Source organism: Ranitomeya imitator, chromosome 6, assembly GCF_032444005.1.
Source record: "Ranitomeya imitator isolate aRanImi1 chromosome 6, aRanImi1.pri, whole genome shotgun sequence".
Classification (NCBI taxonomy): Eukaryota; Metazoa; Chordata; class Amphibia; order Anura; family Dendrobatidae; genus Ranitomeya; species Ranitomeya imitator.
The window spans coordinates 14838670-14854522 of record NC_091287.1 but is presented as its reverse complement, the minus strand read 5'-3'; the positions used below and the strand labels follow the sequence as shown (position 1 = coordinate 14854522).

Sequence of the window (15853 nt, the reverse complement as noted above, 5' to 3'; positions counted from 1 at the left end):
TAGTATATTGCCCAGCCACGTAGTATGCACCATATCCCTCTTAAAAAAAGAATTAAAATAAAAAAATAGTTATATACTCACCTTCCGGAGCCTCCCAATCGAAGCGGCCGGTTACCGATGGTCCTCGCGCGCTCCGGTCCCAAGAGTGCACTGCGGTCTCGCGAGATCGCAGCATGGACCCGTTACCGGAGCATCGCGAGCGGGAAAGGCCTGTTGTGGATCCGAGGGGGTCGACGGACGGTGAGTATATAATGATTTTTTATTTTTTTTTTAATTATTTTTAACATTAGATCTTTTTACTATTGATGCGGCATAGGCAGCATGAATACTAAGAAGTTGGTCTCACAGGGTTAATAGCAGCATTAACCGAGTGTGTTACACGGCGGTCAACGCTGCCATTAACACTGTGAGCGCTGACCAGAGGGGAATATGCGGGCGCTGGGCACTGACTGCGGGGAGGAAGGAGCGGCCATTTTCTTCCGGACTGTGCCTGTCGCTGATTGGTCGCGGCAAAACAGCCACGACCAATCAGCGACTTGGATTTCCATGAAAGACAGAGGCCGCGACCAATGGATGTCAGTGACAGACAGACGGAAGTGACCCTTAGACAATTATATAGTGTGTAATCTAATATATAAAGCTGAATGTGTGTATGTCCGGGATTGGCATCTGCCCCGTCGCAGCTACAGCCACACGTCTGGACCCCGAGAGCAGAAGAAAAAATACCGCACACTCGAAACTGGTATGATGCAAAAAGGTATATGCCAGATTTATTCAAGAAAACAAGTCAACAATTGCCACTGTGATAATTCGTAGATAGAAACCCGACGTTTTGACCCTCCCGGGTCTTATTCATGGGGTTGCTTAACTCTTTTGATACACAGACATAGGAGTGGCAGTGATAGAAGGCAAGACAATGGTCCTTTTAAGGCATAACCTTATAGTGGGTCCAATAATTGCTCCTGTGGTGTAGGTAGAGGGGTCCTGTTTAGGGTGAGCCGCAGCGTATAAAGAAGTCCTTATAATGGGTCCAGTGAATGCTCCTGTGGCATAAATAGAGGGATCCTGCTTAGGGTGGGCCGCAGCATGTGGAGCTGTCCTGCTCTGTCCTGTGTCCGGGGGTCAGCGGCGCATCCCGCGTCCAGCTGTGTTTTCCTGGATTGAATTATTTTTTCTTCTACTATTGACTTGACCACACGGTCTGTTTTACCAGCACCTCCGTGTCCTCGCCCCTATTGAAGAAGCTACGGCGAAACAGCGCTTGTCGGGCGCATGGGAACCGCGGCTGCACTTTCCCTCCTGCACTAGATACCTTCGCATTTAATTACAGGTAATGTACTCCCTGGCTACTTTACCCTATTTTGGCAGGTTTTCATTGTTGCACCCTATTAAGGTAGTATTCGCCTTTACATTAGCAGGTCCTTTCTTGCCTTGTATTTGGGATAGATTGATACTTACCTGTTACCTGGTGCCTGGTTATTTCTATCCATTTATAGGATATTTCTATGCCTTAGGGGGTCGCACCTTGTACTACATCCAGATAACTTTGCATGAGGTCATCTAGTTTGCTCTAATTTTCATACTTTATTACCATCCTATAGTATTGTTAGTGATCTAAACATTTGTCTAGTCCTCTTTGGGTCAGTGCAGTCTCGTTCTCTCTAGTCTGGTGGTTTAAACCCCCTCCTTCCCTTTGCGTTTTCTCCCCATGTCTAATGTTTTATATTACTGTTTAAATTGTGTTTCAATAAAATTACTACTTTTTTAAAAAATATCATCCCCTTTCATTTCACTTCGGTTTCTGTTGTGGTATTACACGATAGAATATGTGATTTATTTTGAGTTTTTGAAGTGACTTATAGCCTGTGTTCTTGCTAGGACTATGATAACATTAACACACAGATATTTACTATGCCCAGGCAACGCCGGGCTCTTCAGCTAGCTACGCCCCCCTTTTTATTTAAGGGGGGCGTAGCTAAACTTTATGAGCATGCACATGAGACAAAAAAAAAAAAGCAAAACCTACTATTTGTCAGCAGTTTCTTTACTGCCAAGAGAGGTTTTGCCTGCAGAAAAGAAATGCAGCAAAATCGCAATGTGTGAACATAGACTTACACAGACAGAACAGATTTAGTGCTCATTCCACAAAACAAGAAGTCGATCTGCAATGGTTTAAAGGGACACTGTCACCTGAATTTGGAGGGAACAATCTTCAGCCATAGGGGCGGGGTTTTCGGGTGTTTGATTCACCCTTTCCTTACCCGCCGGCTGCATGTTGGCTGCAATATTGAATTGAAGTTCATTCTCTGTCCTCCATAGTACACGCCTGCGCAAGACAAGATTGCAGCCTGCGGGTAAGGAAAGGGTGAATCAAACACCCGAAAACCCCGCCCCTATGGCTGAAGATTGTTCCCTCCAAATTCAGGTGACAGAGTCCCTTTAAGAGGTGTTGACACTTGGGCTGATGCAAGTTTCGGGGTGGTAAAGGATCCGTCATTCAGTCTTTGGTCGTGCGGTTACATCTCAGGGGTGATGTCAAATGTCTGTTCCACCTCACAGCATCAAAACCTCATGTTATTTTTAGCTTCTTTTTTTTCCAGAAGCTCCAAATCTACTGCACAGACAAATCCTTGATAAATATTATACGTTCCCACAGCCACCACTAGGGGGAGCGCCCTGCACAATGGCTATATACTGGTAATTACGGTACTCCATAATAACAGTATAAGGTGAGCTCCCCCTAGTGGTGGCTGCAGGAAGTCAAAAGTTTGCAACTAAATGTGGGTGGGTTTGGAGGTTTGTGCTGGAAAAATAGAGATCAGACCTCTATAAAAGCAAAAATAATAATAGGAAGGGGAAGTTCAGTGATTTTTGCTGATATGGCGAATATTATAATAAAAATTGAAGAAATTTATTTTCATCATTTTTCTTGGCAATCTGGAAACCTTCAGGCTGAAGAGAGCAGACTCCATCACCGGCCTCTGGTCATGCAGTGCTTATTCCATCCTTCACCCTGCAGCTCTGTTCCAGTGGGACACAGCATGGCTGAAAATCTACCTCCGGCTTTAGCAAAGGCTCTGACTGCTGCTGCTCCTCCATGCTTTACACTGCAGTTATTTGGGGGTTTATAGATTGATGATATTGTACTGACGACAGCAACCAGAGAGTCAGAACTTGGACAGCTGAAAATATTAGTGAGGACAGACGCTCAATCCGCAATCTAAGGATATAGACAAGAAGGAGGAGCTTCACTGAAGAAAAGGATTCCTATATACAGTCATGGCCAAAACTACTGACACCCCTGCAATTCTGTCAGATAATACTCAGTTTCTTCCTGAAAATTATTGCAAACACAAATTATTTGTTACTATCATCTTCATTTAATTTGTCTTAAATGAAAAAACAGAATTAACAGAATTGCAGGGGTGTCAATACTTTTGGCCATGACTGTATCACAAGTTGTGGACTCTCTAATAACAGGTGACATTCACAATGTCAGCAAACTATACAGTAAATGTAAGGCATTTTTTGCGTTTTTTGCTATAAAAACGTGAAAAAAATGCATACATTACGCATCTCATCATTTAGATAGCATTCCGCAATTTTTGTGCACATGATGCGTTTTTTTTTCCGCGAAAAAAAAAAAACATCGCGGTAAAAAAACGCAGCATGTTCATTAATTTTGCGGATTTTTTTTGTGGATTTCCCATTATATTATTGCATTGGGAACCTCCGGAAAAATCAGCAAAAAAAAAAAAAAAAAAAAACCGCACCAAAAACACGGTAAAAAAACGCATGCGGATTTCTTGCAGAAAATGTCCAGTTTTGCTCAGGAAATTTCTGCAAGAATTCCTGAACGTGTGCACATAGCCTAACAAAGATGATCCAACTATAAAGAATGTTCATTATCAGTCCAAAGTGTCTGAGTGGTGACAGGACGGGAATTCTGGCACTGGGGCCCGGACATCACGGCGCCCTGGGCAGAGGAGGCGACACGTCGGGCCCCGGGCACAGGAGGCGACACGTCGGGCCCCGGGCACAGGAGGCGACACGTCGGGCCCCGGGCAGAGGAGGCGACACGTCGGGCCCCGGGCAGAGGAGGCGACACGTCGGGCCCCGGGCAGAGGAGGCGACACGTCGGGCCCCGGGCAGAGGAGGCGACACGTCGGGCCCCGGGCACAGGAGGCGACACGTCGGGCCCCGGGCACAGGAGGCGACACGTCGGGCCCCGGGCACAGGAGGCGACACGTCGGGCCCCGGGCACAGGAGGCGACACGTCGGGCCCCGGGCACAGGAGGCGACACGTCGGGCCCCGGGCACAGGAGGCGACACGTCGGGCCCCGGGCACAGGAGGCGACACGTCGGGCCCCGGGCACAGGAGGCGACACGTCGGGCCCCGGGCACAGGAGGCGACACGTCGGGCCCCGGGCACAGGAGGCGACACGTCGGGCCCCGGGCACAGGAGGCGACACGTCGGGCCCCGGGCACAGGAGGCGACACGTCGGGCCCCGGGCACAGGAGGCGACACGTCGGGCCCCGGGCACAGGAGGCGACACGTCGGGCCCCGGGCACAGGTGCTGATCCATCGCTGCCGTTTCTCTGGAGTCATTTGTTCCGCGTTATCGTTTGCGCCTTATTTGTTATTTATTTTGCGCTACTTTATACGTTTTCCTTCTCTTTTCAGCCTTTTCGTTGAGTCCTTTACTTCTCCAGATGTTTGCAGAATCATGACTTTGCTATTGGTGGCATTTTTGGGCCAATCAGTCCCAGTCTGCATTAAGGTATTTGGTGGAGTTTTATGTTATTTCTTTATATATATACTAGATGGCAGCCCGATTCTAAAGAATCGGGAGTCTAGAATCCATATATACTTTATTTATTCAAATGTAAGAATAATACAATTAATAAATAATAGTAAGAAAGAACAAAAATAATAGGCAGTATATGGAGAAAACACCAAACAAAAGTTCAAAATTGGTGTGAAAATGTCACTGAACCACTTCACAACTAAATATATATAGTTTTGGTAAATGGTATTATCATTTTTTTGACGAAATTCGGCAGGAGCTTGAAGAGCAACGTCACTGGGCCGCCTCCACGCAGTAGAAACTTGCTGTGAGGTAAAAATTCAAAAATCACACCAAAATGGTGGGCGGAGTGTGTCACAGTACGGCACGTTTCTGATTGGTCGCTCGCAGCAGGCGGCAACCAATCAGACACTGGACACTGTTGACGTCACTTATCTCCGGACATTAGCTCCGGACATTAGCTCCGGACATTAGCTCCGGACATTAGCTCCGGACATTAGCTCCGGACATTAGCTCCGCACATTAGCTCCGCACATTAGCTCCGCACATTAGCTCCGGACATTAGCTCCGGACATTAGCTCCGGACATTAGCTCCGGACATTAGCTCCGGACATTAGCTCCGGACATTAGCTCCGGACATTAGCTCCGGACAAAGCCACGGAAGTTGGCACAAATTGCAGGAAGTAGTATTCTAGGCAATTATATATTAGATTTTTTTTATTTTATTTCTGTGCAGCTGTAGACAAATGTCACATTTTGAAGGATTTTGCAAAAAGTCACAAATACAGAGAAAGACAAAAAGAGCGAGCTTTCTTTTATGCAATATGGGGGGTTCTGTGCAGCACCAGCCATGTACACAGGATGCCCCTATACACTCTATGGTACGGCTGCTGGGCAGTTCTGTATATGGGGGGGGTTCTGTGCAGCACCAGCCATGGGGAAGCACGGTGGCGCAGTGGTTAGCACAGCAGCCTTGCAGCGCTGGAGTCCTGGGTTCTAATCCCATCCAGGACAACATCTGCAAAGAGTTTGTATGTTCTCCCCGTGTTTGCGTGGGTTTCCTCCGGGTTCTCCGGTTTCCTCCCACATTCCAAAGACATACTGATAGGGATTCTAGATTGTGAGCCCCATCGGGGACAGCAATGATAATGTGTGCAACCTGTAAAGCGCTGCGGAATATGTTAGCGCTATATAAAAATAAAGATTATTATTATTATGTATACAGGACGCCCCTATACACTCTATGGTACGGCTGCTGGGCAGTTCTGTACATGGGGGGGGGGGTTCTGTGCAGAACCAGCCATGTATATAGGACGCCCCTATAGACTCTATGGTATGGCTGCCGGGCAGTTCTGTATATGGGGTTCTGTGCAGCACCAGCCATGTATACAGGACGCCCCTATACACTCTATGGTATGGCTGCTGGGCAGTTCTGTATATGGGGGGGTTCTGTGCAGCACCAGCCATGTATACAGGACGCCCCTATAGACTCTATGGTACGGCTGCCGGGCAGTTCTGTATATGGGGGTTCTGTGCAGCACCAGCCATGTATACAGGACGCCCCTATACACTCTATGGTATGGCTGCTGGGCAGTTCTGTATATGGGGGGGTTCTGTGCAGCTCCAGCCATGTATACAGGACGCCCCTATAGACTCTATGGTACGGCTGCTGGGCAGTTCTGTATATGGGGTTCTGTGCAGCACCAGCCATGTATACAGGACGCCCCTATAGACTCTATGGTATGGCTGCTGGGCAGTTCTGTATATGGGGGGGTTCTGTGCAGCACCAGCCATGTATACAGGACGCCCCTATAGACTCTATGGTATGGCTGCTGGGCAGTTCTGTATATGGGGGGGTTCTGTGCAGCACCAGCCATGTATACAGGACGCCCCTATAGACTCTATGGTATGGCTGCCGGGCAGTTCTGTATATGGGGTTCTGTGCAGCACCAGCCATGTATACAGGACGCCCCTATACACTCTATGGTACGGCTGCCGGGCAGTTCTGTATATGGGGGGGGTTCTGTGCAGCTCCAGCCATGTATACAGGACGCCCCTATAGACTCTATGGTACGGCTGCCGGGCAGTTCTGTATATGGGGGTTCTGTGCAGCTCCAGCCATGTATACAGGACGCCCCTATACACTCTATGGTATGGCTGCTGGGCAGTTCTGTATATGGGGGTTCTGTACAGCTCCAGCCATGTATACAGGACGTCCCTATAGACTCTATGGTACGGCTGCCGGGCAGTTCTGTATATGGGGGTTCTGTGCAGCTCCAGCCATGTATTCAGGACGCCCCTATACACTCTATGGTACGGCTGCCGGGCAGTTCTGTATATGGGGGGGGGGTTCTGTGCAGCTCCAGCCATGTATACAGGACGCCCCTATACACTCTATGGTACGGCTGCCGGGCAGTTCTGTATATGGGGGTTCTGTACAGCTCCAGCCATGTATACAGGACGTCCCTATAGACTCTATGGTACGTCTGCTGGGCAGTTCTGTATATGGGGGTTCTGTGCAGCTCCAGCCATGTATACAGGACGTCCCTATAGACTCTATGGTACGGCTGCCGGGCAGTTCTGTATATGGGGGTTCTGTGCAGCACCAGCCATGTATACAGGACGCCCCTATACACTCTATGGTACGGCTGCCGGGCAGTTCTGTATATGGGGGGGTTCTGTGCAGCACCAGCCATGTATACAGGACGCCCCTATAGACTCTATGGTACGGCTGCCGGGCAGTTCTGTATATGGGGGTTCTGTGCAGCACCAGCCATGTATACAGGACGCCCCTATACACTCTATGGTACGGCTGCCGGGCAGTTCTGTATATGGGGGTTCTGTACAGCTCCAGCCATGTATTCAGGACGCCCCTATACACTCTATGGTACAGCTGCCGGGCAGTTCTGTATATGGGGGGGGTTCTGTGCAGCACCAGCCATGTATACAGGACGCCCCTATACACTCTATGGTATGGCTGCCGGGCAGTTCTGTATATGGGGGTTCTGTGCAGCACCAGCCATGTATACAGGACGCCCCTATACACTCTATGGTACAGCTGCCGGGCAGTTCTGTATATGGGGGGGGTTCTGTGCAGCACCAGCCATGTATACAGGACGCCCCTATACACTCTATGGTACGGCTGCCGGGCAGTTCTGTATATGGGGGTTCTGTACAGCTCCAGCCATGTATACAGGACGCCCCTATAGACTCTATGGTACGGCTGCCGGGCAGTTCTGTATATGGGGTTCTGTGCAGCACCAGCCATGTATACAGGACGCCCCTATACACTCTATGGTATGGCTGCCGGGCAGTTCTGTATATGGGGGTTCTGTGCAGCACCAGCCATGTATACAGGACGCCCCTATACACTCTATGGTACGGCTGCTGGGCAGTTCTGTATATGGGGGTTCTGTGCAGCACCAGCCATGTATACAGGACGCCCCTATACACTCTATGGTACGGCTGCTGGGCAGTTCTGTATATGGGGGTTCTGTACAGCTCCAGCCATGTATATAGGACGCCCCTATAGACTCTATGGTACGGCTGCTGGGCAGTTCTGTATATGGGGGTTCTGTACAGCTCCAGCCATGTATACAGGACGCCCCTATAGACTCTATGGTACGGCTGCCGGGCAGTTCTGTATATGGGGGTTCTGTGCAGCTCCAGCCATGTATATAGGACGCCCCTATAGACTCTATGGTACGGCTGCTGGGCAGTTCTGTATATGGGGGTTCTGTACAGCTCCAGCCATGTATACAGGACGCCCCTATACACTCTATGGTACGGCTGCCGGGCAGTTCTGTATATGGGGTTCTGTGCAGCACCAGCCATGTATACAGGACGCCCCTATAGACTCTATGGTACGGCTGCCGGGCAGTTCTGTATATGGGGTTCTGTGCAGCACCAGCCATGTATACAGGACGCCCCTATACACTCTATGGTACGGCTGCTGGGCAGTTCTGTATATGGGGTTCTGTGCAGCACCAGCCATGTATACAGGACGCCCCTATAGACTCTATGGTACGGCTGCTGGGCAGTTCTGTATATGGGGGTTCTGTACAGCTCCAGCCATGTATACAGGACGCCCCTATAGACTCTATGGTACGGCTGCCGGGCAGTTCTGTATATGGGGGTTCTGTGCAGCTCCAGCCATGTATACAGGACGCCCCTATACACTCTATGGTATGGCTGCCGGGCAGTTCTGGACCCACACGGGCTCATCCATTTCTATGTAGATCAGGGCCCCATAGATTGTATAGGGAGCGCTCACGCTAGTGCCCCCTGCAGGACGCTCCGGGAACAGCTGCTCCCCCCACACAAGATAAACCCCTCCGCTCCGCGTCTATGGCGGTTCCTATAGATAACGCCGCACGGAACAAAGCTGCGCCGCTCCGCCCACACCAGGACGCCGCGCCCGGTCCTACCTGCGCCAGACTCTCCGAAACCAACGGGCGCTCCATGTTCCGCCGTCCCCGGTCACCGACTACAGCCCGAATAATGGGCGAGAACCGAAGGGAGGAGCGATCAGAGGCGGAGGAGGAGCCGCTAAAGGGGGAGGTGGGAACAAGAGCGGGGCGGAGACAGCCAGCGACAGGCGATTGGCGCAATGAGAAAGGCGGGATTAAAATGAGGCGGGAGAACAGAAAGTGATAGGGGATTGGACGAAGGCGAAAGGCGGAGCCAGGATGAGTCGACTAATCTGAAGCGCGTGAAGTCTCAAGCGATTGGTGGATGCTAAAAGGCGGAGTCACATTGTTTCCACAGGAAAAGGCGGGTAGTGTTACATTGTGGGGGAAGGGCAGCACGGTCTCGATTGGATAAAATCAGAGGCGGAGACTCGGAGAACAATAAACAGAGGGCGGAGAGAAGGAAACAAAATCCCCGGATGAGATTAGTCACTCTGGAAACCTGACTCCAGTCACGTGATTTATCTCTGAGCGGTAAAGGGAAGTATAATGTATAGTGCTGTTAACCCCTGCATGCTGGGACCAAACTGAGATCACGTGAGACATACAGTATACATACATAGTACTAAATAAATAATATGCTCATGTAATACTGCCCCTATGTACAATATAACTACTATAATACTGCTCCTATGTACAATATAACTACTATAATACTGCCCCTATGTACAAGACTATAACTACTATAATACTGCCCCTATATACAAGAATATAACTACTATAATACTGCCCCTATGTACAAGAATATAACTACTATAATACTGCCCCTATATACAAGAATATAACTACTATAATACTGCCCCTATGTACAAGAATATAACTACTATAATACTGCCCCCTATGTACAAGAATATAACTACTATAATACTGCTCCTATGTACAAGAATATAACTACTATAATACTGCCCCCTATGTACAAGAATATAACTACTATAATACTGCCCCTATGTACAATATAACTACTATAATACTGCTCCTATGTACAAGAATATAACTACTATAATACTGCTCCTATGTACAAGAATATAACTACTATAATACTGCCCTTATGTACAAGAATATAACTACTATAATACTGCTCCTATATACAAGAATATAACTACTATAATACTGCTCCTATGTACAATATAACTACTATAATACTGCCCCTATGTACAAGAATATAACTACTATAATACTGCTCCTATGTACAAGAATATAACTACTATAATACTGCCCTTATGTACAAGAATATAACTACTATAATACTGCCCCTATGTACAAGAATATAACTACTATAATACTGCCCCTACGTACAAGAATATAACTACTATAATACTGCCCCTATATACAAGAATATAACTACTATAATACTGCCCCTATATACAAGAATATAACTACTATAATACTGCTCCCTATGTACAAGAATATAACTACTATAATACTGCTCCTATGTACAAGAATATAACTACTATAATACTGCCCTTATGTACAAGAATATAACTACTATAATACTGCTCCTATGTACAAGAATATAACTACTATAATACTGCTCCTATGTACAAGAATATAACTACTATAATACTGCTCCTATGTACAAGAATATAACTACTATAATACTGCCCCTATGTATAAGAATATAACTACTATAATACTGCTCCTATGTACAAGAATATAACTACTATAATACTGCCCCTATGTACAAGAATATAACTACTATAATACTGCTCCTATGTACAAGAATATAACTACTATAATACTGCTCCTATGTACAAGAATATAACACTATAATACTGCCCCTATATACAAGAATATAACTACTATAATACTGCTCCTATGTACAAGAATATAACTACTATAATACTGCTCCTATGTACAAGAATATAACTACTATAATACTGCCCCTATGTACAAGAATATAACTACTATAATACTGCTCCTATGTACAAGAATATAACTACTATAATACTGCTCCTATGTACAAGAATATAACTACTATAATACTGCTCCTATGTACAAGAATATAACTACTATAATACTGCCCCTATGTACAAGAATATAACTACTATAATACTGCTCCTATGTACAAGAATATAACTACTATAATACTGCCCCTATGTACAAGAATATAACTACTATAATACTGCCCCTATATACAAGAATATAACTACTATAATACTGCCCCTATGTACAAGAATATAACTACTATAATACTGCTCCTATGTACAAGAATATAACTACTATAATACTGCTCCTATGTACAAGAATGTAACTACTATAATACTGCCCCCTATGTACAAGAATATAACTACTATAATACTGCCCCCTATGTACAAGAATATAACTACTATAATACTGCCCCTATGTACAAGAATATAACTACTATAATACTGCCCCTATGTACAAGAATATAACTACTATAATACTGCTCCTATGCACAAGAATATAACTACTATAATACTGCCCCTATGTACAAGAATATAACTACTATAATACTGCCCCTATGTACAAGAATATAACTACTATAATACTGCCCCTATATACAAGAATATAACTACTATAATACTGCCCCTATATACAAGAATATAACTACTATAATACTGCTCCTATGTACAAGAATATAACTACTATAATACTGCTCCTATGTACAAGAATATAACTACTATAATACTGCCCCCTATGTACAAGAATATAACTACTATAATACTGCCCCTATATACAAGAATATAACTACTATAATACTGCCCCTATATACAAGAATATAACTACTATAATACTGCCCCTATATACAAGAATATAACTACTATAATACTGCCTCTATGTACAAGAATATAACTACTATAATACTGCCCCTATGTACAATAATATAACTACTATAATACTGCCCTGTTGTGAATTCTGTGGCTGAGTTCACTTCTGTGGTCACAAGTGGTATTGCAGTCTCTGGGCTTCCTCCCTCAGGTGTTTTGGTGAGCTCGTTGGCTGCCTTGCTATTTAGCTCCACCTGAGTCTGTCTTCCTTGCTCCTTGTCAATGTTCCAGTGTTGGATCTGAGCTACTGCTTCTTTCCTTGGGCCTGCTGCTCTGCTAGATAAGTGCTTCTAGTTTGTTTTCTGTTTTTTCTGTCCAGCTTGTTATTATCTTTTGCTGGAAGCTCTGAGAAGCAAAGGGGTGCACCGCCGTGCTGTTAGTTCGGCACGGTGGGTCTTTTTGCCCCTTTGTGTGGTTTTCGTTTTAGGGTTTTTTGTAGACTGCATAGTTCTCTTTGCTATCCTCGCTCTGTCTAGAATATCGGGCCTCACTTTGCTGAATCTATTTCATTCCTACGTTTGTCTTTTCATCTTGCTAACAGTCATTATATGTGGGGGCTGCCTATTCCTTTGGGGTATTTCTCTGAGGTAAGTCAGGCTTGTATTTCTATCTTCAGGCTAGTCAGCTCCTCAGGCAGTGCCGAGTTGCATAGGTAGTTGATAGGCGCAATCCACTGCTGCTTCCAGTTGTGTTAGGATAGATCAGGTACTGCAGTCTACAGAGATTCCACGTCTCAGAGCTCGTCCTATTGTTTTTGGTTATTGCCAGATCTCTGTATGTGCGCTGATTACTGCACGCTGTGTTGCCTGATTGCCAGCCATAACAGTACAAGGAGCCACACCAATGATTCCCAATAGAGGGAAAAAAGAAATCCTGACATCATTTTTTTTTCTTAGCTCTGTCTTCAGTCTTTTTTTTCCCCTAGACATTAGAGTGCTTCAGGACACAGCTGTGGACATGGATATTCAGGCTCTGTGCTCCTCAATGGATAATCTCGTTGTAAATGTACAAAAGATTCAAGATACTATTGATCAGAAATCGATGCTAGAACCAAGAATTCCGATTCCTGATTTGTTTTTTGGTGACAGAACTAAGTTCCTGAGCTTCAGAAATAATTGTAAGCTATTTTTGGCCTTGAAACCTCATTCTTCTGGTAATCCTATTCAACAGGTTTTGATTATTATTTCTTTTTTGCGCGGCGACCCACAGGACTGGGCGTTTTCTCTTGCACCAGGAGATTCTGCATTGAGTAATGTTGATGCATTTTTCCAGGCGCTGGGATTGCTTTACGATGAGCCTAATTCAGTGGATCAAGCTGAGAAAAATCTGCTGGCTTTATGCCAGGGTCAGGATGATGTAGAAGTATATTGTCAGAAATTTAGAAAATGGTCAGTACTCACTCTGTGGAATGAATCTGCACTAGCGGCTTTGTTCAGAAAGGGTCTCTCTGAAGCTCTTAAGGATGTAATGGTGGGATTTCCTATGCCTGCTGGTTTGAATGAGTCTATGTCCTTGGCCATTCAGATCGGTCGTCGCTTGCGCGAGCGTAAATCTGTGCACCATCTGGCGGTATTGTCTGAGAGTAAGCCTGAGCCTATGCAGTGCGACAGGACTATGACTAAAGTAGAACGGCACGAACACAGACGTCTGAACAGACTGTGTTTCTATTGTGGTGATTCTACTCATGCTATTTCTAATTGTCCTAAACGCACTAGGCGGTTCGATAGCTCTGCCGTTATTGGTACTGTACAGTCCAAATTCCTTTTGTCCATTACCTTAATGTGCTCTTTGTCATCATATTCTGTCATGGCGTTTGTGGATTCAGGCGCTGCCCTGAATCTGATGGATTTGGATTATGCTAAACGTTGTGGATTTTTCTTGGAGCCTTTGCGGTGTCCTATTCCGTTGAGAGGAATTGATGCTACACCTCTGGCCAAGAATAAGCCTCAGTACTGGGCCCAGCTGACCATGTGCATGGCTCCTGCACATCAGGAAGTTATTCGCTTTTTGGTACTGCATAATTTGCATGATGTGGTCGTGTTGGGGTTGCCATGGCTACAAACCCATAATCCAGTATTGGATTGGAACTCTATGTCGGTAACCAGCTGGGGTTGTCAGGGAGTACATGGTGATGTTCCATTTTTGTCTATTTCGTCATCCATTCCTTCTGACATCCCAGAGTTCTTGTCGGACTTTCAGGATGTATTTGAAGAGTCCAAGTCTGATGCCCTTCCTCCGCATAGGAATTGTGATTGTGCTATCGATTTGATTCCTGGTAGTAAATTCCCTAAGGGTCGTTTATTTAATTTGTCCGTACCTGAACACACCGCTATGCGCAGTTATGTGAAGGAGTCCCTGGAGAAGGGACATATTCGCCCATCGTCGTCACCATTGGGAGCAGGGTTCTTTTTTGTAGCCAAGAAGGATGGTTCGCTAAGACCGTGTATTGATTACCGCCTTCTTAATAAGATCACTGTTAAGTTTCAGTATCCCTTGCCATTGATTTCTGACTTGTTTGCTCGGATTAAGGGGGCTAGTTGGTTTACTAAGATTGATCTTCGTGGTGCGTATAATCTGGTGAGAATCAGGCAGGGAGATGAATGGAAAACGGCATTTAATACGCCCGAGGGTCATTTTGAGTATCTGGTGATGCCGTTCGGACTTGCCAATGCTCCATCTGTTTTTCAGTCTTTTATGCATGACATTTTCCGTGAGTATCTGGATAAATTCTTGATTGTTTACTTGGATGACATTTTGATCTTCTCAGATGATTGGGAGTCTCATGTGAAGCAAGTCAGAATGGTTTTCCAGGTACTGCGTGCTAATTCCTTGTTCGTGAAGGGATCAAAGTGTCTCTTCGGTGTGCAGAAAGTTTCATTTTTGGGGTTCATCTTTTCCCCTTCTACTATCGAGATGGATCCGGTTAAGGTTCAGGCCATCCAGGATTGGACTCAGCCGACATCTCTAAAAAGTTTGCAGAAATTCCTGGGCTTTGCTAATTTTTATCGTCGCTTCATCTGTAATTTTTCTAGCATTGCCAGACCATTGACCGATTTGACCAAGAAGGGTGCTGATTTGGTTAATTGGTCTTCTGCTGCCGTGGAAGCTTTTCAGGAGTTGAAGCGTCGTTTTTGCTGTGCCCCTGTGTTGTGTCAACCTGATGTTTCTCTTCCGTTCCAGGTCGAGGTTGATGCTTCTGAGATTGGTGCAGGGGCGGTTTTGTCACAGAGAGGTTCTGGTTGCTCAGTGTTCAAACCATGTGCTTTCTTTTCCAGGAAATTTTCTGCTGCTGAGCGTAATTATGATGTGGGCAACCGAGAGTTGCTGGCCATGAAGTGGGCATTCGAGGAGTGGCGTCATTGGCTTGAGGGTGCTAAGCATCGCGTGGTGGTTTTGACTGATCATAAGAACCTTACTTATCTTGAGTCTGCCAAGCGCTTGAATCCTAGACAGGCCCGTTGGTCGTTATTTTTTGCTCGTTTTGATTTTGTGATTTCATACCTTCCGGGCTCTAAAAATGTGAAGGCGGATGCTCTGTCTAGGAGTTTTGTGCCCGACTCTCCGGGGTTATCTGAGCCGGCGAGTATCCTCAAGGAAGGAGTCATTGTGTCTGCCATCTCCCCTGATTTGCGGAGAGTGTTGCAGAAATTTCAGGCTAATAAACCTGATCGTTGTCCGGCCGAGAAACTGTTCGTCCCTGATAGGTGGACTAGTAAAGTTATCTCTGAACTTCATTGTTCGGTGCTGGCCGGTCATCCAGGAATCTTTGGTACCAGGGAGTTGGTTG

At 46.0% G+C, this 15853-nt stretch overlaps 1 protein-coding gene across 1 annotated transcript in view; it reads right to left on the bottom strand.

Annotated features, from left to right (window-relative positions):
• LOC138641650 (uncharacterized) overlaps window positions 1–9320 on the bottom strand; it is a 38134-nt gene extending 28814 nt beyond the window's left edge. The window contains exon 1 of the mRNA XM_069729211.1: window positions 9236–9320. Coding sequence (XP_069585312.1) covers window positions 9236–9271 — 36 coding nt within the window. The 5' untranslated portion in view covers window positions 9272–9320. The remainder of the gene's footprint in view (window positions 1–9235) is intronic.
• Between the last annotated feature and the right edge of the window lie 6533 nt (window positions 9321–15853).